This window comes from Chanos chanos, chromosome 10, assembly GCF_902362185.1.
Source record: "Chanos chanos chromosome 10, fChaCha1.1, whole genome shotgun sequence".
Classification (NCBI taxonomy): domain Eukaryota; kingdom Metazoa; phylum Chordata; class Actinopteri; order Gonorynchiformes; family Chanidae; genus Chanos; species Chanos chanos.
In genome coordinates this window covers 34,819,528-34,845,039 of record NC_044504.1, presented here as the reverse complement: position 1 = coordinate 34,845,039, position 25,512 = coordinate 34,819,528, and the positions used below count along the sequence as shown (strand labels likewise).

General features: G+C 40.6%; 1 protein-coding gene across 1 annotated transcript; it reads left to right on the top strand.

The window, feature by feature from the left end:
• Window positions 1-646: 646 nt before the first annotated feature.
• On the top strand, window positions 647-24,415 carry col4a1 (collagen, type IV, alpha 1). The gene is made up of 52 exons (XM_030787602.1): window positions 647-664; window positions 909-965; window positions 2,156-2,245; window positions 2,376-2,420; window positions 2,656-2,700; window positions 2,829-2,891; window positions 3,042-3,095; window positions 3,249-3,275; window positions 3,471-3,548; window positions 4,047-4,109; window positions 4,677-4,712; window positions 4,849-4,887; window positions 5,903-5,992; window positions 7,987-8,022; window positions 8,244-8,303; window positions 8,481-8,516; window positions 8,738-8,782; window positions 8,955-8,987; window positions 9,342-9,402; window positions 9,817-9,852; window positions 10,047-10,193; window positions 10,664-10,741; window positions 10,881-10,964; window positions 11,134-11,204; window positions 11,531-11,722; window positions 11,974-12,142; window positions 13,022-13,114; window positions 14,210-14,314; window positions 14,570-14,667; window positions 14,791-14,941; window positions 15,043-15,156; window positions 15,278-15,445; window positions 15,792-15,881; window positions 16,217-16,369; window positions 16,740-16,838; window positions 16,962-17,051; window positions 17,239-17,378; window positions 17,814-17,940; window positions 18,196-18,276; window positions 18,530-18,628; window positions 18,842-18,892; window positions 19,223-19,408; window positions 20,043-20,176; window positions 20,425-20,497; window positions 20,887-20,958; window positions 21,406-21,534; window positions 21,646-21,744; window positions 21,859-22,071; window positions 22,344-22,521; window positions 22,682-22,796; window positions 23,104-23,276; window positions 24,174-24,415. Exons 1-52 carry the CDS (start codon window positions 647-649, stop codon window positions 24,253-24,255), a joined length of 4,866 nt encoding a protein of 1,621 aa, XP_030643462.1. The 3' UTR covers window positions 24,256-24,415.
• Window positions 24,416-25,512: the final 1,097 nt, after the last annotated feature.

The following is a 25,512-nucleotide window of genomic DNA, read 5'->3' as shown; positions in this document are numbered from 1 at the left end:
TTGGAAATGTTTGGCTCAGCTGGTGCTTGGACCGCGCTGTAGCGTATTGTTTTTTTTTAAGACCAGACCAGCATTATTACACATTAAATGATCTTCCTGTTGGAATCAGACACTGACTGACACTAGCACCGACTCCAAACACAGTGGTTTGAATATAAACTGCCAAATTCACTGATTTCTGACTTGTGATCTCTTTTTACCGCTCGCCTGAGTTTCATTTCTTTATTTGGTAAAATGACTGGGTTAAAATCAACAGTGTGTGTTCTTGCCATATCCAGACCAAATCTTTGTAAGCCTGCCAATGAGTTCATGTTCACCATAATAATTTAACGGAGCTGACATTGTTGCTTTTGTTGTGTAGCTGTAATTGGTAAATTTTAGGTCAGTCAGCTGCTTCACTTTTTTTCATGATTTAATTTAAAATAAGCGTCTTTTGATATTTGAATGAATCTGTAACATGGAAGAAAAGAATTAACACATAAATGTCACAGGTCTGTGTGTGTGTGTGTCCTATAGCATTGTTATCCATACCTGCTCCTGCAGACATAGAACTCTGCACGTTGTAGAATTTGCCCAGCTGATCAAGCACTCGGTCAATAGCAGTTGACCTGGTTCAGGTTGGTTTGAGTAGGGATTGGCCTAAAACATGCCAGAGCAGGACTGGGTAAAACTCAGCTCTATAGGCTGAGATCTGTGATTTCCATAGCAAGACAAACGGTCACAAGTCGCCTAAGGCATTTTGACGAACTATTATCGCCCCCTAGTGGCCGAACGGGATTTTGCATGGTTTGTCACACAGTGCTTTTTTGCTGTGATATTTCACCGAAATTCAGCGCACCCTACCATTCTGACTCTTCTTTTTCTTTTTTTCCCCTCCTCTCTCTCCCTCTCTCTCTCTCTCTTTTCAGGGATGTTCAGGATCATCATGTGGAGGTTGTGACTGCAGTGGTGTAAAAGGGGCCAAGGTTAGTGCTCCTTCTCAATATGTCATTTCATACTGTTTCATCTTTTCCCTGCGTCAGTCTGGACTCTGACAGCTGTTTATGTTTATTAGAAAAAAACAACATACCAAACCAATATAAACAAACAAACAACAAGTTATTCAATGAGGTGAATGAAGACCTTTGAGAAGTTACGCTAGCTTCTCAAGGCCCCTTGTATAAAACTGGAAAGCAGAGGGTCTGAATGCAAGGTTGGTATCACAAGAAGCATCAAATCAAATCCGCTTTGATCTTTCTTTTGGCTGTGGTGAGTCCTCAAATATCTCTTCTGAGACATATTACATATTACAGGTATTACTACACTGTACCATTATGTTACCCTCAGTCTCTCACCATGACTGTTTTGTCCACTTTGGTGGGCATCTAGAATCTAGAATCATATAGAATCTGTTGCAGGACATGTGAGCCAAAACAGAGAGAGGGAGAGAGAGAGAGAGAGAGAAAGGGGAAAAGTGACAGAGCAGGTCTCTGATGACTCCCAAATCAAATAACAAGCCACCTTTCTGGAAGAAACAACATTCAAGCCCAAATCCAGATTTAGATCCAGATCCAGATCTAGATCCAGATCCCCTGCACTGCCGCTGCCTCATTCACCCTCAAATTCACTTCACAATCTCTGGGAACACTCTCTCAGTTCCCAAATAATTGCACATTTCATTCTAATCAAAATAAATATGGTTTTAAAACACACATGCCCTCAGCAGACACTAATGACAGTGATTTTCAAGTCCCCATCTAGAATTATTCACCAGTTGCCCAACAGAGAATTGTAATTTATGTGTCTGTTGAGTTCATGCCTAAAATCAACATATGTTGTTGTTCTCATTGCTTGTTAATTTATGGTAACTCAGAAGAGTTGTGCTGTTAGCAATAGCAGGCCATTTGCTTACAGGCAGATCTATGCTGCCATCTAGTGGACTGTACACCCACTGCATGTAGGTATTGCTAAAAATGCTTTTATTGCCTTTGAGGTGCATTTCATGCTATTTTCTGAAAATTGTTGCCTGAAATTCCTTACATAACAACAAAGGGTGGGCAGAACTTGGGATGTTTATTCATTTATTGAAATTTCTTCAAACTTCATTTTTTGATTATGTGCTCCCTGGCTCTGCGCGAAAAGCTGTATGTATTCACCTCTGCTCTCTGTTCCTAAGGGTGAGCGAGGGCTGCCCGGCTTGCAAGGCAATATGGGATTTCCTGGTATGCAAGGCCACGAAGGCCCTCCTGGACCAGTTGGCCCCAAAGTGAGTAAATAAAGCCTTGCAGATCCATCACAACAATGGAAACAATAGTGACATCACACTTGCAACAGGGGATACTGTTATTCAGTGCGTGTTTGTTTTTGCCTGACTATCTTTCCTTTACTTGTCAAAGGGTGACGCTGGAATGCCAGGAGCTCCTGGAATGAAAGGAACACGTGTAAGTCACAAATAACTTGATTTGTCTAGAACATTCTTGGATTAAGGTTCACAAGTTTATTTGTCTAGCCTATGTCATGAAATTGGCATGTGTTGTACTGTTATGATCCTTGTCATGTGAATAAGATCTCGCTAGTTGTACTTTGTTATAACGATGTTGTAAATGTGTTATAATGAAATAATAAGAGTGTAATGAGGTAAAACTGCAATCACATCAGTATCTCCCATTCGTGTAGGGTCCTCCTGGTCCACCTGGGTTTCCGGGAACTCCAGGTCTTCCGGTAAAGATACAAATTAAAATTTGTTTTCATTATACGTTATAACAATATGTCATATTTAAGCATATACCTTAAGAACTTTTTTAAAAAATTCAGTCTCTCTACAACAATTTAATCTCATTGTCTAAAAGGGTCTCCCAGGTCAGGATGGTCCACCTGGTCCTCCAGGTATCCCAGGGTGCAATGGAACAAAGGTAAACATGTATTTAAATGTTGCATCAGATATATGTTTTATTTGCAGTGTAAATGGATACTCTACTCAACGTAAAGAACTTTCCTCTCCCATGGACAGTGATATGACAGGGAAGAAATGTGACAATCAAACCTTTTTTTTTTTCTTTTAGGGTGAGAGAGGTCGAGATGGGATATCAGGCATTCCTGGGATCCAAGGACCACCTGTAAGACATATATTGCTGCTTGAGATATTATAAACTTGGTGTATTACATGAATCACTCTGAAAGATATTCTTCATTAGTATGATATCAGCGTAGAACTCAGTGGTCATTCCTATCACAGAGCTGCTAATGCTGGAAATGTTGTCTTTTTTCAGGGCATTCCTGGCTTTCCTGGACAGAAGGTAAGAGGATTTTGATTCAGTGTTTCTGCACATACTGTAGATGGTTTTAGATGTTTCTGTTGTCCCCTCCCTTGAAACCCACTTTGAGATGAAGAGTATAGACTGACACATCCTGTGCTGTCTAGCCAGATGCAATCTTTAAGTTCAGTGGCCAATCACATCATAGTGTCTCTGGTCTCTTTCTCTCTCTCTCAGGGTGAACCAGGTGGTATAATTGGTGGATTCATTCCTGAGAAAGGAGAACGAGGTTTCCCTGGAAATCCAGGTGTACCCGTAAGTAACTGTGTCTCTGTGTGTGTGAGTGTATGTGTATGTGTGTCTACTGGCTTAGTTTCATAAATGTTCCAATTTCAAAGAGCCACTGATAGATACCGTTTGCTTTCGTCTACAATGCGCTTCTTTGGAATGGACAATAAGTTCAGACAGGCATGTTCTAACTGCAATTCAGTTAGTCTGACATGGGACCACTTTTGCCGCTCTTGCCCGTGTTGGAGAAACTCTGAAATCCAGCGTGTCCATTACAAATATGCCTAGTGGTGTAACAGACTACACCTTTGAGTTGGAATAAATGGCTGGGTGCTAACTGGACCACAGGTTGTTTGGGTTGTTTGAAGTAGTTGTCACTGGGTTGCTCTTCATGCCTGTGTGTGTAGTCACTATACTATGTTTTCTTTGTGTGAGTGTACGTTTATTTTATACTTTAATACTTATGTGTTTTTTGGTGATAAAGTACATTACAATCTGATATTAAATGTTCTTTTTTTTTTACAGGGAAGGAAAGGAGAACCGGGAATCATTGGACCCATTGGACCTTCTGGTCCTCCAGGACTTAAAGTGAGAGAATTAAGACAATACTCCAGTGCAAACACTTAGAAATACAGAAAGAGAAAATCGAACAAAATGGAACAAATGACACTATACTCATCCAAATCAGGTTGTTGAATGTCTCCATGCTTCAGATGTCAACAGTCATAATTACGATATTTTTTGTCATGATCCTTAAATGTTAGCATTAAAAATCCTTTATGATGGAAACATCTTTAGCCAACACTTAATAGGTATTTTGGGTACATGAAGTGGGAGTGGACCCAGCTTGACAAGATGTTATATCAGATTAACCAACAAGTCATGGACAGTGTCAGCTGCACACTAGAGATTTATATAGACTGGAACTGTTTACAGTGTGTTCCCATAAATATTCTGATATCACTGATATCATGTGACGTTTCGGTTTTCTGGAAGAGGTCACCTAGGAGGTCCTGGGATATGTAAGACTCTTAGAATCACTTTAGAACACCAGAAAATGTAGTCTACATTGCTGGGGACTATTCAACATAATTTAATGTGTTTAGAAATCTGGTCAACTGAGTTATACTTGAACATCCTGTTCTCTGTTTACAGGGAGAAAGGGGTCCACCCGGGCCCCCCGGTACAAAGGTATGCGTTTATATTCTCTAGCATTTTGGCTGTGAAATTCTGTGTGTGGGGGGGTGGGGGGGGGTTGTCATTTTTTGTTTTTCTTGTCATGATACAGTGAGATGATTTAACATGAGATTATCTTGTTCACTTTAAGGACGATCAGCTAACGTTTGTGGGTCCGCAAGGTGAGAAGGTGAGTTTCAGCAATGTGTCTGTGATTCATATTACATTCAAAGCAATACATTAAGAGAACCTCCAGGTTTAAGCTGTTTTTGAGTATGTCAAGATAATTATGCCTATGCCTATGCCCACGGGTGACATTTGAGACATATGTCAGGGGGGACAAGCCATCTCAGCCAACTTGCGTCAACATTTATCAAATAAGCTATATTTATCAATGTTTAAAATATTTAACCAATGAAAAGTCTTAAAAAGAGCGTGTGACTAAGTCTCGTAAATCCATTGGATCCTTCACTCAACTGTAGAAGAGTACACAGCAGTAGTAGGCAGTTGTTTGGAGTAGTGATGGGAAGTTCGGATCTTTTTACTGACTTGGAACTTTGAATCTCGTTCTGTAAAATGAACGAGTCTTTTTTCAAGTCATTCGTTCATTTCTTTCCTTGGAGCTAGTGTTGCACTGTAGCTGTCATGAGTGGTGACAAAAAGATGGTTCTCAAACACTAAAACCAACATGGTTTGCTCCACTTGGTAAAGTCTAATGCACAAGTTCACTTTTTTTAAGCTCTTAAGCAACCTTTTGGACCATAGCCTGCTGAGTTATTCAGTTGAAATGACTGATTACTTAATTTGCCTGTTCAAGAGCACTGCGCCTATCAATAAAATAATTATGACTCTATGATAGCTATTCACTTTCGCCTACCTGGTCATTGAAGACCCGTAAGGTATGAACTCGTTCCAACGGAAAGAAAATTAAACATCCGTTCAATAGTTACATTGCACACAGTTAAAATGTTAGGGCTGACCAGCTAACGTTAGATAGCTCTCCTCCCCTTGCCCCTCACTAATGTCACGCACGCCTGTGCCTATACATATATATGTATGCGTGCATGTATGCATGTATGTATATATGTATAAATTTATCCTGCAGAAACACAAGTCCGTCCGCCCCCAGTTATAATTGAAACTTAGCTTTGTTTCATGTCACTTTGTTCTTTTTCTACTATCCTGCTGTTCTCCCATTCCCTCAGGGTGACCGGGGATTCAGAGGCCCACCTGGTCCCCCGGGTCCAGAAGGAGTTGGTGGCCCCGGTGAGACTATTGTAGTACCTGGACCTAAGGTACAAAAATTTTGTTGTCCTATTTAATCATAGTCTCTAGTAACCTGAACGACATCAGTGTTTTCAGTGATTTAAAATCAATTCTACCGTTGCTAGCGTCAGTCCACAACTGAATACAACTGACCAAATCCAATAAATGATACATTAATTTGTTTTTTTTTCTGGTTATTTTAAAATCAAATGTTCTAAAAGCAAGTGTTCTATTATTATTGGCTATTATTAGTAATAAAATGTATGCACAGTTGAATGGAAATGCATTAGTTACATTAGTGCACCTGAAATATGATCATGGTCTGTCAGAATTAGTCATATCAGGTTTTGTGGTACCACTTCACAATGAGACTACCCTTATAAAAGGTTTGTGAATGGTTTATAATGAGTTTGTGAACACTTTATAAATCGTTAGTAAACTGTTGTAACACATTAGATAAAAAGTACAACAGTGGCCTGTTACTTGCCAAATAGTGATCCCACATTTATCTGTACTTTTAAGCCTCAGATCTCATTGGTTACTTTGCTTACTTTGTCTTCTCCATCAGCCAGCATTTGTACCTGTCAGCTTCATCAGATATTTCTTAACAACGGTGTTGTAACCACTGTCACCGTATCTTAATAGTCAAAAAGTTTCATTTGGCATATCAAATTATGGCATATCAAATTAACATATCAAATTACTAGATTCATACACTAAGGCTCCAGCAGTATTGTTTATCTTGACATTTTCAGCATGCTATCAGCAGCCGTCCTCATTATTATCATGGGTGTTTATGTGAGATGTGCTGTCATATCAAAGTGGTACATCATGTGTTGGGGGGGGGGGGGGGGGGCATGGGGGGTAGATGGGCAGAGCTTCCCAGCATGCCTTGGGGCGATGGACTTTTATTGAGCCCCAGTTCATTATTGTTCAGTTTATGTTTCCTATTGTGGCCAGTAAAGGTGTATGTCTATTGTTCATCATGTAGTCTTTGTGCTGTGTTATTAATTCCTGTGGTAGTGTAATGTTGTCTGTGTACCATAACTGTAATTGTCTGCGTGAATGATGTAGTTTCCTCCTGCTGTGTCAGTAAGTTAAGTGTTTTGCTTCCTGGTTTGCACTGTTGCAAAATAAAAAGTATGTTGTTGAAAGGGCAAAGACAGCGTCATCACTCTTGAGAAAACCCAGCAACTCATTAACAAATAGTGATGTAAATACACTTTATAGTAAGGCTCCTTTTTTCCAGTTATAAATGTTCGTAATTCATTAGTAAATGGTGATGTGTTTTACACCTTGCAGTAAGGCTCCCTTTTGGTAGTTATAAATGTCTGTAACTTGAGTTGAAACTGACAGTTTAACATGCCGACTGATGAAGGGACCAGATGAAGTAGGCTAAGCAACTAGCCAGATCTGAGATTTAACAGAATTGACAGATGAAAAGTGCAACAGTAACTTGATCTTGCTAAAGAGTGAGCCCACATTGATGTATGAAAACTGTATTATAACTTGTCTATAATTGTTTATTAATGACTTATATAGAGTTTACAACCTACTTAATTATAAACCATTTATAAATCCGGTAAAGTGCTATCGGTTTTGTTTAGTTGTCATCATGAGTATAGAAACTAAACATTATCAATAGACCCTGATATTTATAAACTCAGGCTTTTTCTCTGTATTGGTAATCTACAGTAAACAGATTTACGATGAGTTTACTGATGATTTGATTTGACATTAATGATACATATATATGTATGTGTGTGTGTGTGTGTGTGTGTGTATGAATATTGTAGTCTGTGATCAGATGCATGTAATGGTGTTTACTTACCAACAGAAATGGTATAAGTCACGCATTATTGCACAAATGTAAACAACTGTGCTTTATGTCATTTAATAATTCACCATTGTAATTTGTGTTTCTTTGCACTGTGTTCATTCAAGCAAACAGCAACATGAATTACATGAACTGGCTGCAGTGCTTAAAATAGTTGGTCATTTTTGTGCTGGATGTGTTCTCTAGGGTGAGCCAGGCCTTCCCGGACAAAAGGGAGACAAAGTAAGTAATTAGTTCCACAATAAAAATACACGTTGCACAAGCCTCTGTCTTTGGTATATGTGACATTTGGGCTGTGTAAAATTTTTAAATTGGGCAGACATATTGTGATGACTGTTGGATGTTTTTGCTTGCTAGAGCCTGCTGTGTACTAAACACACTCGTTTGATTAATATGCCTGTAATAGTAGTAAAACTCAATGTCACCTTTTTTGGTCTTTTCAGGGTCAATGTTTACCATATCATCCTGGATTTAAAGGTGAAGTAGGACCTCCAGGACCTAGAGTGAGTCTTATGTGTTTTTTCTCCCCCATCATAGCTTTTAAGAAGTTAGTATTCTCCTCATACTTTTGAGCCATTTCGGATCAAATCATAATTTAAGGAGAATTTCCGTAGAGTGGTAATGTCAGCACTTAAGTGAGTGCATTTTTTTCTGGCTAAATCATGTCTTCTTATTTTAAGGGAAAACCAGGAAAAGATGGAGAAAATGGCCTCAAGGTACAGTATTTATATATCTCTATCTCTATCTATCTATCTATCTATCTGTCTATCTATCTATCTATCTATCTATCTATCTATCTATCTATCTATATGTTTATATGTATGTGAGTGTGTGTGTACATATATATATATAATTAATATAGCAATATATTGTGGAGGACATTCTCTTTCGGTGTTCTTTTGACCTCAAACTGCTCAACTGTGATGCCTTTAAACAGGGAGAGAGTGGAACCCCTGGCAGTCCTGGGCGCCATGGCCTGCCAGTAAGTTATCACACATGATTTATCTATGATAAAAGCAATTACATATATAGATATTAGCATGAGTGGGAGTGCATTGCTGTAATTGTCATTTTTAATACCACTAGAAATAGACTGTAAGTATTGTAACATGCTATAATGTACTACGTTTTTTTTTTTTTTTTTTTCATGTTAGGGTGAAAAGGGAGAGAGGGGACCTCCAGGATATGTAAGTATTCCAATACCCTATAAAAACTCATTCCAAATGAATACTTATACCCTATGAATATTCATTTCAAATGGCCGCACCCCAACTATCGTCATAATTCGACAACTCATTTTAATCAGTCGTGCCCTAATTGTGGTTATAAACCAGAACAACTCATTTCAGACAGTCACTGCACAAGAACAGGCATGACCCACGATTCAGTGTCCAAAGTGTATTACAGATTTCAGCTTGTAGTTGTCCTGAAGTGTTCTGCCTCGTGATAATTACCCAAACCGAGACTTTCAGCCTTTCTCTTTACCATGAAATGGTACAGCTGTCATACTGGTATTGGTCTCACAGTTCTGTTGTTCACAGGGTGATGGTCCTCCTGGCCCACCTGGTCCCCCTGGTCAACCAGGACCACAAGGACAACCAGGTACACAACCAGGAAACACCTTTCCTTCTAACAGTGTGATCATAGCTGTACGACGAAGATAGCAGGTTCAACTGACATCTGACACTTCATATATTTTTTTTATGATGTTATGTAAGCTCTCACAGGAAGAGTGGAGGTCCTTTGATGATAAGCCTTTGTTAGATAAAATAGATTAAAAAATGTTTGATGTTGAACTGAATCATAGTTACCACAATCATTATCCTAAGCCAGTGGTTGAAAGATATTACCCACATAAAGTATGCTCAGAATAGCCTTCAGAAATCAGTGTTCATTTCATCACCATAATTATCATTCGTTTCACACATAATAGGAGGTTACACAACTCATTAAACACATTATCATCTACCAGCTCTTAACTGACTTTAAAGACTCTGTTTTCTCTTTACCATATAGGTTTTCAAGGATTCCCAGGTGACCCAGGTCCTCCAGGTAAGTGATGAATATGGGCATCTGATTTCAAAGATATTTGAATATCCATATAAATTGTTTGTGGAACACGGACTGTATTTAATCCATACAATGTCACATGACCAGTGAAACTGCATTGTTTTTATAACTGTTGAGATAGACCCAGTGCTTCAGTGCTTCAGTTTTCTTCAGATCTCTCCTATAACTGTTTGCAGGAAGGGAATTTGTGGGCCCACCTGGTGAGAGAGGTTTTCCAGGAGAAATAGGTCAGAAAGGAGATAAAGGTGCTGACGGACAGTCTCTTAGAGGGCCACCAGGAAATGATGGGCTACCAGGTGTAGCTGGTCCTCCAGGGCCTTTAAGTAAGATCTTATTGTTTTATTAAACCCACTATAACAAATCCACACCAATATGTTGCAGAATCCATTGTACTATTAGAAGTGTTATGCCAAATCTACACAAATACTCTTCAGAATCCATTGTCCTGTTAAAATCACCATATGGTATTCAATGAAAATGGTATCCCATGAAAATTAGGATTACTAATTTAACTGAATACTAGGTGTTTCCGCTGCTATTGCAGTGACAGTTCTGAACGGAGATTTGAACTAATTTTCAGATTGAACTAATCGATTCAGTATTTATTTAGATTAATCTATATTTAAATGTATATGCTTAGAGGGGGCTCGTGTTGTAGATATGTCGTTCAGAAATTTCCAGACTATTTCATATATTACTGATTTTGTGACAGACATTGTACAGACACAATGGGCCCATGTTATCTTTGTTGCCTAGCAACACTTACCTGTCCGTCGTTTTGGTCATTCTGCAGATGAAGACTGCGACGTCCAACGAGGTGCTCCTGGTCCTCCTGGACCTCCTGGGCTACAGGGAGAGGTGGGACAGAAAGGTGAGACAACAACGTAAAAGAAAAACAACAACAACAACAAAAAAAACAGTCTGTGGCGTTGTCAGTGCTCATTCAGTGTCCTGTTTTCTTCAACTCTTTTTAATTTAATCTTAATCTTAATCTTATTTAATCTTTTCAGGTGATAGGGGTGAGACATGCGTGGAATGTTCTTCTTTTGGGTCCCCAGGCCTCCCAGGACCACAGGGTCCAAAGGGACAGCAAGGTAGAGTAAAAGAGTCTATCTATTCTTTATTTCTGACTCAGGTCATATTTTTTTTTCTTTCTTTTTTTTTTTTGTATCCTTCTCTATAAAGTGTTTCTTTTTTTGCTGTGATAATCATGTGTTCGCTCTGTTATGTGTCTAATTATTTTTTGCTACCCTTTTGCGACAGGTTTCCCCGGAACTGCAGGAAGGAAGGGAGACAAAGGCGATCGTGGAACCACAGGAGCTCCTGGAGAACCTGTGAGTGGTTTGTGTGCAATATTCCCATTGCACAGGAAGCAGTAACTGTCTGACTAATTTACTGTACCATTTGGACTGGGATTATTTGGTATCAAAGAATGGACCTCGTCTTGTGTGCTTAAACAATTTGTGCAAAAAATGATGAACACGCCATCCGATCACTGTGTATGTTGACTGTTTATTTGGTTTTGTCATTTGTCTTTTATCATCTGTGAATGCGAGACTGCATGTGGAATGTGAATAATAAGAACATCAAGACAATAAGACAGAATGTTTCTTGCAGCACAAGTGAAACAAAGCACCGATGTATGTTTTCTGGTCTGCAGGGTACACCTGGGTCTCCAGGTTTAATGGGTGCACCTGGTGCTCACGGTGAACCTGGCGATATCTATGTGGCACCAGGACTTAAGGGAGAGAAAGGTTTACCAGGTTTGGTTGGCGGTAGAGGGCTGCCAGGTGTGGATGGTTTGCCAGGAAAAGATGGACTGCCAGGTGTACCTGGACTGAAAGGAGAGCCAGTGAGTATTAAAAAAATCTGTCAGTCTCTTTAGAAATGAATGACTTTAAGTATCACGTTGCAGAAACATGAAACAAAAGTAAAGCCATAATGAGCTGCTTTAATCTTTTGCACCAATAGCATCTTCCCAAACGTACCCTACACGCAGGCGATGTTATGTCAGAAAGATGGACTGGTCATAGTTTCAGTATGTCTTTTTTTTTTTCCTTTTGAATGTTTGAGCTTTTTTGTCTAACCTTCCTCTCTCTAAAGGCCAGAGTGGGCATTAAAGGAGAGCGCGGTCGAGATGGAGACCCTGGTGTCCGTGGACCCCCTGGTGAGAGGGGCCCTCCAGGTTTCCCCGGAGTTGGACAGCCCGGTCAGCCTGGTGAAAAGGGTAGTTCAGGAGCTCCAGGCGTGCCAGGAAGGCCAGGTTTACCAGGTAATTCATTCTGACTCAACCTAAGTCTTGAACCAATTGTGAATTGTCAGCTGTTGTTTTTACTGGTCACTCGGTGTCTAATGCACATAGTTGATCTGAAGAGGATGCCTGTTGGCAGTTTTTACGGGTGGCTAATAGGGTCAGTTCTGTGGGTTTTCATTGCAGTTGGTCACTTGACATAACCACAACCAGTTATCTTTGAACATGTAAACAGTTTAAACTGTGCATTTTTAAAGAGTGTATTTTTAAACATGTAAACAGTATCCTCTAGAAAGTGTTGTCATATATAAGATGCTGATTACTGTACGGCGTTATCATGTGCCAATATGGGCAGGTAAAGACTATTCGTGGAGCCACCAACTTTTTTTCATCTGTCAGGGGTCGGCACTATATCTGTAGATCTGCAGCTCATTGACTAGGAATTGTGAAAGCGTAATGATGGAGCGTATCCTATCCAGCTGACCCAACCCAAAAACGTGCCCATTTGTGTTCTTAAAACAAACCTTACCCAGCCCATGGTGACGCTGGTATTTGAACCCCCAGTGTTATGGCACATTGTAATTTATTGCTTTATAATTGAACATGTGATTTACTGTAGAAAATACATGATAAAAAAAATATTACACCAAGATGCATTGTTTAAATTTAGCCACAAAAGGGTTTCTTAAACTAAGTCACGTTTTTCAGAGGGACGTTTTGTGACTTGGCTTTATCTGCTAGCATTCTGAATCTTGACTTTGATAATGATTCCCACACTACACACACCTTCGGAGGCCTTACCTTGTGAGCCTATTTTCAGGTGTCGTGTGCTGTTGTGTGTGGTACATATCCCCAAAAATGAACACACCTTCCTCTATCATGACTCCATTCTCCTTGCAGGTGTTAAAGGTGAACCTGGAAAAGGTGTGAGCTTTCCTGGGCCTCAGGGTACACCTGGTCCACGTGGAGAGCCTGGAATACCTGGTCTTCAAGGTGAGTTCGGGTAACCCCATAACTTTGTGACCCATTGATGCAAGTTATTGGCATTTATACTGCTATCAAATGGGATCAGTATGATCTGCTATATTGCTGTAATGACATTATCATTAGTATTGGTCTGGTCTAAATGTGGCAAATAGATCAACATTATTGATACTGTCTGAAGATGAGAAATAAGTAAGAACATGATTGGCACTCATTTTCACTGCAATCTGATTGTTGTAGAAAAATGTCAGCACTGGAGATATTCGTTTATTGTTACTGTTGTTGATTGCTTTGTTTCTGAGGAGTCCATATGGAATATTATTAATATTACCATTGATAATTTACTCACTGGTCTATTTAATCAAATTATGTCCAAAGGATCATATAACAGTTGTGCCTGCTATCAAGCACAAGGTAGTTTAGTGAATGTCAAGCCAGTAAAGTAACGAAAACAAAATAATAAAACAAGAGGATAAAGTCTACGGAGCAAAGGAAGTCTCATAGTCAAATGCTCTGTTGGATTCATTTTCTCACTATGGTCAAAGTAATTTTTGCTTCAACAGTGTGTTTGATCAAAGGGAGATTAATAAGCAAATGCCACATTAGTACACAGTTTACGGCTTGGTTTATAGTGCCAAAAAAACTCTTGATAAAAATCCCTGGATAGTCCAACTCAATTATTCCTGAATAATTCCTGAATAATTGAGTGGCACTACTGAACTTTGAGTGGTTCATCTATTTAAATGTATGTCTTTTCTCAAATAATGATCCTCTGGTACCTACCACAGTCACAAATGCTATGAGGATTCAGTGGCAGTTCAGAGATGTTATGAAAGTCACTGGTGTTACAGTCACTGTGTTGACTGACTTACCTTCCTACCTCTCGATAGAGAGGGTATCATTCTTGGTGTGGATGGTCTATGTTATCCATCAGTACAAACATAAGTGTTTAATGTCATTACGTTTTGCCCATAGTTATATTTGTAACACTTAATGCAGCTGGAAATTTAACATACTTGTTTCAGTTTCTCTGTGTAATTTCACTTTGCTTTCCTCTGGACCAAGTAAGGACATTATCACTAATGTCCATGCATTCCAACGCAGGTGACACAGGTTTTCCGGGTGCTCCTGGATTGCCAGGAAGCCCAGGTCAAAAGGGTGACACTGGCCCTCCAGGAATTGGGCTTCCTGGTCCACCTGGTCCAAAAGGTTGTATCTACATCTCTTCAGTATTATTTGGTTAATTTTGGCCAACTGTACTTTATTTCCTGGCAGGAAAAAAAATAAATAAATAAAAGAGCACTCCAAAAAGATTCTGTTCTTAATGGCTCAGTGTAGAATTTTAAGCATGCCTAAAATTAATATGCTTCTTGTATTAGCGTATGTTCTCAAAACCAGAAAAAAAAAGACTTGCGGATTTACTTATTCCAATGATCTGTGTTTCTATACTCTTCTTCTACCCAGGATACTCTGGAGTACCAGGGGCTGCAGGACTACCTGGAGAGCCTGGTCGAACAGGTCCTCCTGGTTTGGATGGACGTCCAGGAATACCTGGGCCAAAGGTTTCTCTCTACACATATTTTATATGTTATATATATATATACACACATATTTCTCTGGTGTTATGCTTTATATGGTTTTGTTATTGCTTCTATATGTTTGTTGCTGACTTTGTTTTTCTCCAGGGTGAACCAGGGCGGGGTCTTCCAGGACCAAAGGGCTCTACAGGTCCACCAGGAGTGACAGGATTTCCAGGGGAGAAAGGTAGCTTTGGACTTCCGGGTATCCCAGGAATTGAAGGGCGCACTGGACCTCCTGGTCCTCAGGGACTAAAAGGTACCAGTACCATAATACCACACCCATAGGCAAATATGTTAATGGACTCATAATATTGTAGTTCTGACAATGTTATGAACACTTTGATCTTTCACACTCAGGTGATTCTGGGCCGCCAGGAACACATGGTTTCCCAGGACCACCTGGCCCTCCTGGGCGTGGTGAGCCTGGAGCACCAGGACCCATGGGGCCAAGAGGAGATCCTGGTCCTTTTGGTAAGGTCACTTCCACAGTCTCTCTCTCTCTCTCTCACACACACACACACACACACACACACACACACACACACATACACTAATTCATACACAGAGTGACTATTTATATGGAACTTTGCAGGTCAGAGTGGTGTAAAGGGACAGAAGGGTGATCGTGGTTTGCCTGGATTGGACATGCCAGGTCCTCCTGGTGAGAAAGGTGCCCCTGGTTTCCCAGGAACACCTGGACCTAAAGGTTCTCCAGGATTTCAAGGGCCTTCTGGAAAAGATGGTTTACCTGGCCCGGAAGGTGAATAATATTGTGCAAGCTGGTGAAAGGAGTTTTGCTATAGCTCTGAAATTAGCCAGCAGTAAAATGTTAAATTATGTGTAAATCACAGCTGCTTTATATAGGTGTACCGGATAAAGTGTTAATTCATGTAAAAGGTGTCTTCTGTACTAGTCGTTCTCTTTTTCCAAGAACCAAAACTACTGTTCTCAACAGATAAGCTAAAAATGTGGTGAAACACACTCCGTTTTGCTCTATAAGCTTCTTATAAGAACAGTAAAAGTGCTGAAGCATAACAGGGTTGAACAAAGTGTAACTGAATAGTTTGTTGGTTGATTGTACAAAAAATGCGTGTGATTTGTTCCAGGTCCCAAAGGAGACATGGGCATGATGGGTGAGCCAGGACAACCAGGACATCGAGGTGTCCCTGGATCTCCTGGATCGCCTGGATATAGAGGTACAGATGGGATTTCAGTTTTGCAGTACATGGATCAAACTGGACAAGTTTAGCCTTATAAACTGAACAGACTGCTATGAATTCCTGGCATTGGTCTAAGATACTCTTATGAATTCCTTTAGATGCTTTGATAAACCGCCACGTTACTAATGCATAGCTCCCAGAAAAGTCAGATTTCATAACATCTCAGGTTTTATTTGGAAAACAATTCGATCATCTTGTTGAGCTGTGTCAGGATTCAGTTTGTCAAGGTCTATGACTCCATGTTGCCTGTCGCACAAACTACAGTTGGTATAGTTCCCTTACAGTAACAATACTGCGGTTCTCTCTCCTAGGTGATCCTGGTAGTAGTGGACCTAGGGGAAATCCTGGTGAGAAAGGTTTTAAAGGAGAGAGAGGAGAACCCGGTCTACAGGGGCCGCCTGGTAACATGAGTGACGTGGACATGGAACACATGAAGGGAGAGAAAGGAGACGCTGGAGACAGAGGTATGGAGCGAGAGAAAGAAGGAAGATCGATACAGCTGGATGACGTGGAAACAAATCGTAATGGGAATGTCGCAAAGGAATAAAGATATTTAGAAACCAGTGAGACATGAACGAGAACATTTTTATAGACAACGTCTATAATTTGACTGTCGACAGAGAACACTCTAAGTGATATAATCTAAAGTGTAATCAGAATCTATGGAGACAACCTACAGAAGGAAAATATAAGATGGGGAAATCCATGGACTATTCTTGACTATGCAGTCTAACAAAATACTTTTATCTTCTAAATGTATGGCCTGACACTTTCTTAACCTTCATCACCCTCTCTTACTCTCTCTCTCTCTCTCTCTCTCTCTCTTTCCCCCAGGTGACCCCGGTCCAACAGGAGAGAAGGGTTACCCTGGAACACCAGGAGACCCTGGGATGCCAGGAAAAGACGGAATGCCAGGTTTACCTGGACAGCCAGGTGAGGAATCTCATTTGTATACGTATGATAATAGCAACCACCTACACTTGTTGTTAACAACTTCTCAATATGGAAAACACAGAGGATGCAAATAGTTTCTTGTGGATGTTCTGTCCTTTCTAGGTGAAAAGGGTGACCCTGGGTTTCCAGGAGAACCAGGAGGTATGGGACCACCTGGACCAAAAGGCAGTACGGGAGACATGGGAGTACCAGGTACAGAGAAAAGAACAGACTCTTTTCTTTCTTTTCTATTTTCTTGCCTTCATGCCCCATGCTCTGGTTGTTCAGAAAAATGTGTAATTCAGCTAGTTTGACTACACATTGTACTTCCTTGTACTACATTGTTACCATTTCCCCTGTAGCCTAAACGTAAACAGTGGCATGTGGATGTCTGCTTTAGGCACAGTCGGACCAAAGGGTGCAAAAGGAGGGGTGGGAACACCAGGTCACCCTGGCTTTAAGGGCACAGATGGGTCAAAAGGAGAAAAGGGTGATGCAGGCGAGCCTGGTATTGGATATCCTGGATCACCTGGAGAGAAGGTGAAACCCAGTTCAACAGATGCATAGTGTGTGTCTGTGTATGTGCGTGGGTGTGTATGTGTGTGTGTGTGTGTGTGTGTGTGTGTGCGCGTGTGTGTGCGGGTGTGTGTAGGTGCTTTCTTAATAAAAAGATGTTGTTATTGGTAAAACTAAAATGTTAAAGTGTTTTTGGTTAAGGTTAGGGTTAAGACTAGGTTGTTATTCTTTACTTTTGTTATAATGGAAGTGAATCAGCATACAAGGGGTGTGTGTGTATGTGCGTTTGTGTGTGTGTGTGTGTGTGTGTGTGTGTGTGTGTGTGTGTGTGTGTACATGGAAATGTTAATAAGGCCACTGGACTCCATGACCTAAAGTGTAGGTTCTACACTGAATAGTGATCCTCTCAGGCCAGAAGACTGATGCTCTTGCTGACATTCTCCTGTCACTGACATCTAGGGTGAAACAGGCCCTCCTGGTTTCCCTGGAGAGGTTGGACAGAAGGGACAGAAAGGTGGGATGGGAACCCCTGGTATACCTGGTACTGCAGGACCCAAAGGAGATAAAGGAAGCTTTGGTCATCCAGGTAAGTACTGAGACAAATAACATTCTGTAGCAACTATGACTTGTACAACCCAGTCAACTGCTAGTACAGAAAGGGACGGATAATAATTATATATAACAGCTTTTATAATAGTAGTGAAATATACAATACACCTAACACGGGTTGATAATAACTAAAATGGCGTACAGAAATGAACAGTATGTTACTATTGTAAAATTTGAGTTTATACTATGGCAGCAAAACTTTCCTAACATAAGCGCACTTCTTCCCGTGCAGGTAGTCCTGGTTTACCTGGTCAGAAAGGTGTTCCTGGGCTGCCAGGTTCTCCCGGAGGTCAAGGTCTTCCAGGTCGACCAGGTAAATAATATCCCTGTTGATAAGTCCGTGCAGAATGTGTCACATGGATAAGTTTTGCACCTGTGATCATCTTGGGTTTACCACTTAGACTTTTTGACAGGGGTAGTGCTATTGTTATACAGACATGAAAAGTGGCCTGGTTAAACAGGATGACTATTAATACGTTTATGTTCCAATGGAAGTGTTAGTTCGTGAGTGTTGATGTAAGTACACAAGATGTGAATCTTTTTTTTTTTGTTGCGGCTGTTTCCAGGTGAACCTGGTCTGCAGGGACCTCCTGGTCCACACGGAGAGAAAGGAGAAGCAGGAGTAGATGGTATACCTGGAACCCCAGGAGAGAGGGGTGACCCAGGTGAGTGAAATAATGCAATTCTTGATGGATTTGCATGTAGGAGTAATAGGCCTATGACTGTTTCACTAGAGATATATCCCAACCTATCTCCAGGCTAACCGCAAGCGAAGAACTGACCTGCCATGTGCAGATACTCAGGAATGATGTGTGTTTTTTTTTCATAATAAAGCAGTATGTTAATTAAATTACTGTGTTTGTCTGCTTTGACTACAGGTCTACCAGGCAGAGGCTTCCCAGGAACTGCAGGACAAGCAGGCAGCAAAGGTTAAATCCAATAACTCATTGCTCTAATTAATATCAAACCTCTAATAAACACAGTTAGTCATAATCAACCTCAGTTCAGTAAAGCAATCACAGTCAAGCACATTCCATTTCAAACTATCAGAGACACACCGTGTTACCCTCAGGCAAGTACAAACACAACAACAAAAACAACAACAACAACAACAACAACAACAATAATGATAATAATAATTACTTAAATTCAGCTGATCCATTAACAAAAGCATGAAAATAAGTTAACAAGAAGCATATGTTGTTTGCCTCAGTTTACAATTTTTGATTACTTATCCTGTTGGATTCGCCTCTCCACAGGTGATAAAGGGGACCCTGGACTTCCTGGGATGGATGGTATTCCAGGTGTACCAGGAACCAAAGGTGAAAAAGGTTTGCCAGGTTATCAGGGGACCCAGGGCCCTCCAGGAGATAGGGGTCTCCCAGGACCCCCCATGGAAGGGCCCAAGGGTGATACAGGAGTTCGCGGAGAGCCTGGAGCACCAGGTGAGCTTTACTAATAGCACACACACAAACAAACAAACAAACAAACAAATTAACTGTTGCCTCTAGTAGTTTTCTTTGTTGCAAATGGACGAGAATCTATCTCACAAAGGAATTGATCAGTTCTCAGGGGCAGATTACATGCCACTGAAGTTCTAGATGTTCTAGCTAAGACTCTATAGATAATATCGTAAGTGCCGTATTGCACGCACTGGATCTTTTTTTTTTCTTTGATGTCTAAGTGTCCAGTGTTTTAATGTTTGCATGAGAGCAAGTGAGAGAGAGAGAGCGAGAGACAGAGCGAGAGAGAGAGAGGGAGGATATTTTAGATTTTTTGGAGGCTATACATGCAATCTGATAGATTTTAAAAAGACAAAATTTGCTCATCAATAAGCACCACTATTTCACTGACCTCATCTGAGCAACAAAACTGAAAAGCGATATGAATGAAAATGAAATACTTTGGGGAGAATAAATAAGTATCATGGTGATACATATGAGAATTGAAACTGTATAATCTAGATTTTTAATAAATGATATTGTTGTTGCCATGTGTTGCTATGGTGATACGTTACTCGTGTCGCCTGTAGTGTTGGATGAGACTCTCATCCGATTCTCCAACTCTACCAAATCTTAGGAGCAACTGGCCACCCAGGTCCCCCTGGTGTTCCTGGAACTGCTGGCTCTAAAGGGCACAAAGGAGAACAGGGTCCACCTGGTCCACAAGGCACGCAAGGAATCAAAGGAGACCACGGTGTCCCTGGCGTCCGTGTACGTCATTCCAGCCACTTTTTAAAAAGGGCTTATTGACAACTTATGAAGTTTTAGGAAGATTGTAATGAGAGTCAAAGCAACTATGCAGTTATCAACACAAACAACTGGTTATGTTTTTATTTGTTTTGTTCTTCCAATAGAAAAATACATATTTTATGCCTGTTCCTATTGTTACACAGTTACCAAATGTTTAAATAATTGAGGATTGTTCTGAAGGTCTGTGTGTGTGTCCATGTGCCAAACAGGGTGAACCAGGGTTGCCAGGTTACAATGGACCAAAGGGTGAAATGGGACCTCAGGGTGTTCCTGGATTTCCTGGTGAGTTTGACCATGTGACATAAGGAACGTCATTACAAATGAGCAGTATAAATGCTTGAGGTCTAATGGCAATATTTGCTGTAAACACGGTAACTCCAATAACATAATGGAAACATGATGTAGTGAAAAAAATAATTCATTATAACTAGACATAGTCTCCACATTTCAGCAGATTTAATAGGTCTTGCTAATACAGGTCAGCGACGTGAGCTGTCTTGCCACTTCTTAAGCCTCCTAACTTAAGCACGACACAGACTTAATGAATTGGCAACGTTCAGTCCGCAATTACAACTCTAATCTGTCTTTTGGATGATGTTTAACATTGTCTGAAATGGTGAGAGAATGAGGACCATTTGTCTGAGCATTAAAGGTCTTTACCTCTCCCTCAGGTCTTAAGGGTGAAGTTGGAGTGATTGGATCAAAAGGAGAGCTTGGAGATAGAGGATTACCTGGAGCTAAAGGTAAAGACAGCATTGTTTCACACAGGTTCCTTTTCTCATGAGCACTTTTACTTGTTTTTAAGTTCACAGAACATGTGACTGTAGCAATACGTCAGAGCAAGAGTACGTGTTCAGCTCTATCTCTAGATGGACACAGAGAAACCCCATCATGTCTTTTCTCTCATTATTGTTTGATTCCAACGTCTTGAAATACATAGACCATCCCGGTTTGCATAGCTTCGTACTTACACTAGTGGAGAAACACTTACAAAACACTTGTGTGAACTTTGCTGTGTTGAACGTGTTTTACAAAATGTCCATGTTGTGAATTATATAATTTATTGATCTCTGTGTTCATGAAACATGGACAACATGAAATAGTTTAGCTGCATCTGGTTTCACTACCTACCTTTCCTTATATCTGTAGTCTTTGCCTGATTTGACTGTTTGAATGTCCAACTCTTAAAGGTAGAGAAGGTCCACCAGGCCCCCCTGGCCCACACACCTTTATCAAAGGAGACATTGGGTTCCCAGGACCCCAAGGACCACAAGGTCCAGTTGGGCCAGCAGGTTTCCCTGGCCTGAAAGGCCAGCAAGGTATGTGTTTATACTCATGACCACATTCAACACAAGTCATACTCTTACAAATACCACTAAATAAGATCAGTTTGTTTTTTCAGCTCTGTTTCCTTTCTTTTTCTCTTTCAGGAATAAATGGTCCCAAGGGTATTAAAGGTGCTGATGGGACACCGGGGTACAACGGACATTCTGGGGCGAAAGGCGAGCCCGGATTACCTGGACCCACTGGTAAACAAATTCAAACATACAGCCCCTCCGCTCTGCACTTACGAAAGTAATTCTCTCTCACCAATACTGACTCACTCTGACTTTCTGCATTAAAACCGTACTGAATTCCACTAGGACCCAGAGGACATCCTGGACCCCCAGGTCCTGATGGTGTACCTGGCCAGGTAGGACCTCCTGGCCCCTCTTCCATGGACCATGGTTTCCTTTTGACAAGGCACAGCCAGTCCGTGGAGGTCCCCCTGTGTCCTCACGGCACCACAACGATCTATGATGGATACTCACTGCTCTATGTGCAAGGCAATGAGAGATCACATGGACAAGACTTAGGTCAGTTATAGGTACACACGCACACACGCACACACGCACACAAACACTTCCTCTTTCTCTCTCTCTCTCTCTCTCTCTCTCTCTTTCTCTCTCTCTCTCGCTCTCTCTCTCACACACACACACACATACACACACATAGACACACACTCACATACATGTACACACACTCACACACACACACACACACACACACACACACACACGGTAAAGACAATCAGAGATAACTAGGCAAGCTGAAGACTCCCTGAGTTGTTTCTCTCTTGCGCTTGTAGGTACGGCAGGTAGCTGTCTGCGGAAGTTCAGTCCCATGCCTTTCCTCTTCTGCAACATCAACAACGTGTGTAACTTTGCGTCCCGTAATGACTACTCCTATTGGCTCACCACTCCCGAGCCCATGCCCATGAGCATGGCCCCCGTCACTGGAGAAAGCATTAAGCCTTTTATCAGCAGGTGTGGTAGCGTGTGTGTGTGTGCGTGTGTGTGTGTGTGTGTGTGTGTGTGAGATGGGAATCTGAGCAATTGGTTGGAGCATAAATAAACATTTAACACAAGTACATTGCATTTAAACGGACGTGTGTGTGTGTGTGTTTCTGGGTGTATTTTATAACAGGTGCTCAGTGTGTGAGGCTCCTGCTATGGTGATAGCTGTGCACAGTCAGACCATTGCGATCCCTCCGTGCCCATATGGCTGGGAATCCCTCTGGATCGGATACTCCTTCGTCATGGTGAGAACCAATGAAGACTGTAGCGCATACACTTAGACATTGTCCTGATTACAACAGGATTACGAGACGAATGTTATAATACGCTAAAATACACTCTCACGATTATGTCTCAGAGACATTGCAGGGTGTTTTGCAGGGTGTACAGTAATGAAGCACAAAATTTAGATCATTCATGCTCCACACCCTCTCTCTCTCTCCCTCTCTCTCTCTGTCTCACTCGCTCTCTCCCTCTCTCTCTCTCTCTCTCTCTCTCTCTCTCTCCCTCTCCCCTCTGTCCCTCTACTTCTGTCTCTTCTTTCTTTCACAGCACACCAGTGCTGGTGCAGAAGGCTCCGGTCAGGCGCTGGCCTCTCCTGGTTCCTGTCTTGAGGAATTCCGCAGTGCCCCTTTCATTGAGTGCCATGGTCGTGGAACGTGTAACTACTATGCCAATTCCTACAGCTTCTGGTTGGCAACCATCGAAGATGAGGACATGTTTAGGTACGTGTGCATCCCCTCACCTTTTTCATTCTCTGTCTTCCTCAGCTATTAACTCATTAGGGTTTCACTGACTTTCACCACTTTTATGATCAACTTTGATGCTATGATAGTTCAGTATCCTGAGAAATTAGTTATTTAAGGTGCAGTTTCAACCTTAGGCACTAGGGGGCAACACGATTCCGTGGTGAACCCAAAGCATAAAATTTGATCCCTTAAAGGCTTAAAGGGGAAGTTCAACCTTTTTGAAATATGGCCTTGTTATAGCTGTTAATTTGACATTTGGCATTATTGCTTCCCTGTTCTCGCCTGTTTTTTGTTTTTTTTTAGCAACATGCTTATTTTCCATAATGAATGAAACCACACTCAAAACTACACTAATTTACAGTGCCATTACAGGTAGTGACTGTGTCTTAAATGAATCTCCAAATGAACAGATTTGATTTGAAAATACGTCAAATGTTTTTTTTTTTTTTTAAACTTAATTTTTGCTAGGGTTCTCCGAGTCTTTTGTAATCTTTGTACTATTTTCAGGGCCCCAGATGTATTTTCAAGCCCCCAGATGTTGATATATTTACTATTTATTTATATTTCAAAGTGCTAACAACAAAATATATTGATAAATATAAGGCAAAAGAATAATGTCTGAAAAAAAAATCACAAAAACAGTTTAATCACAAGGAGCAAACCCTAAAAATGAACCCAAATGATTAATTTTCCCTCTGGAACACTGAAGCATATCTTCCTCCTTATCAAGGACCTAGCAACTGCCTATCTTTGCCAATCTAAATGCTGATTAAGTCATTTTTGAAACACATTTCTGCCTGAAGTAACATTTTTATGCTCGAGTTCTTTCATTGTCTGAGAGAAAACTGTGTGTGTGGGGGGTTTTTTTTCCAGAAAACCTGTCCCCGCAACGCTGAAAGCCGGAACTCTTCGCACACACGTCAGCAGGTGTCAAGTGTGCATGAAGAGGACATAGACCAGTCACTTGCCGCAGTAGCCATTTGGTTTTCCTGCTCCTGATCGGCATGATCTAGTTTTACCGAAAAAAATTAAACAAGACCCCAACAAACAAATGAACAAGAAAAAGATGGTGCTATTTCTGTCAGCGGAGACAGACTTATTTCATATGCAAAAAGCGCAAGCCAACAGATATGCAAGGCAAGTCTGACTCCTCCCTGGCCCCAGATGGACAGGAGGGCCAAAGACCTGCCAGCGCTTTTACTACATGCAGAACACTTCACTAACATTGTTACAACGTTTCTTTAACAAATGGAACCTGTTTACAACTGCACTGATTACATCTGATAGTAAGCAGGTGGCTGTTTTTGAAAAAGTATATATGTGTGTGTCAGGTGCTATTGAATATCATTAGCTTCTACTATGTGCATTTGTGTATTTCTGTATGTTTCTTATCTTTTTCCCTTGTTTTTTTTGTTTTTGTTTTGTTTTGTTTTTTGTTTTTTTATTTTTGTTTTTTTTTCCCTTTGTGCCCAAGTAACATAACCATGCTGAGCTCCAGGTATTAAGTTTTTATGTCTTTAAACTTTCATTTTAACATCAAATATACTTATGTTAGAGATTGGGGTCATCACTGGTTTTTAGATGCTTATTCCTCACTATAAGTTAAAGTCATTTTCTCCCACTTTAAATGATCTGGAGCGTGTGAGAAGCTTTGTTGTAAATATATGACTATGTTTAGTACTTAACACTATGCATCATAATCATCAGGTAAATACATTAATTTTGTTTATAATGTCATGCTTTTTTTTAATTTATGAGAACTATGAATTGAGAGTGTATCAAGACCAAAAGACAGCTTATTTGCTAATATCACATGTCATTTCTATCGAACAGAATTCACACCAAAGCTGGTATCTTAACTTAGGCACATAACAGTAAACTGAAATATTTAGCACCTTTTTTTTTTAACATCATTGTATGTGGAGTTTATGAAGTAAAACCCATGCTTTTTTTCTTCTCTTTTTTTTTTTTTTTGTTTGTTTTTTAAATGTGTTTTGTTGAAACCAAACCAGGGCAGAAGAATGACATCACGGCGCTTTGTCACCAAACCTTTTCTTTCTTTCTTTTTTTTTTTTTTTCTAATCTTTTTCTATGTATGTCATCTCCCCCTCAGAGTGTGTAGGGCAACATGAATTTATCCAGACAAAGAGGCACTGTGTTCTGTTTTGTTTGGTGCCATTTTGGTTTGTTTATTTTTATGACAGTGGCACCC

Coding starts and splice junctions, on each gene's coding strand:
- col4a1 (XM_030787602.1), top strand. Junction 3,276..3,470: donor CTGGCTTTCCTGGACAGAAG/GTAAGAGGATTT, acceptor TCTCTCTCTCAG/GGTGAACCAGGTGGTATAAT. Junction 18,893..19,222: donor AGGACAAGCAGGCAGCAAAG/GTTAAATCCAAT, acceptor GCCTCTCCACAG/GTGATAAAGGGGACCCTGGA.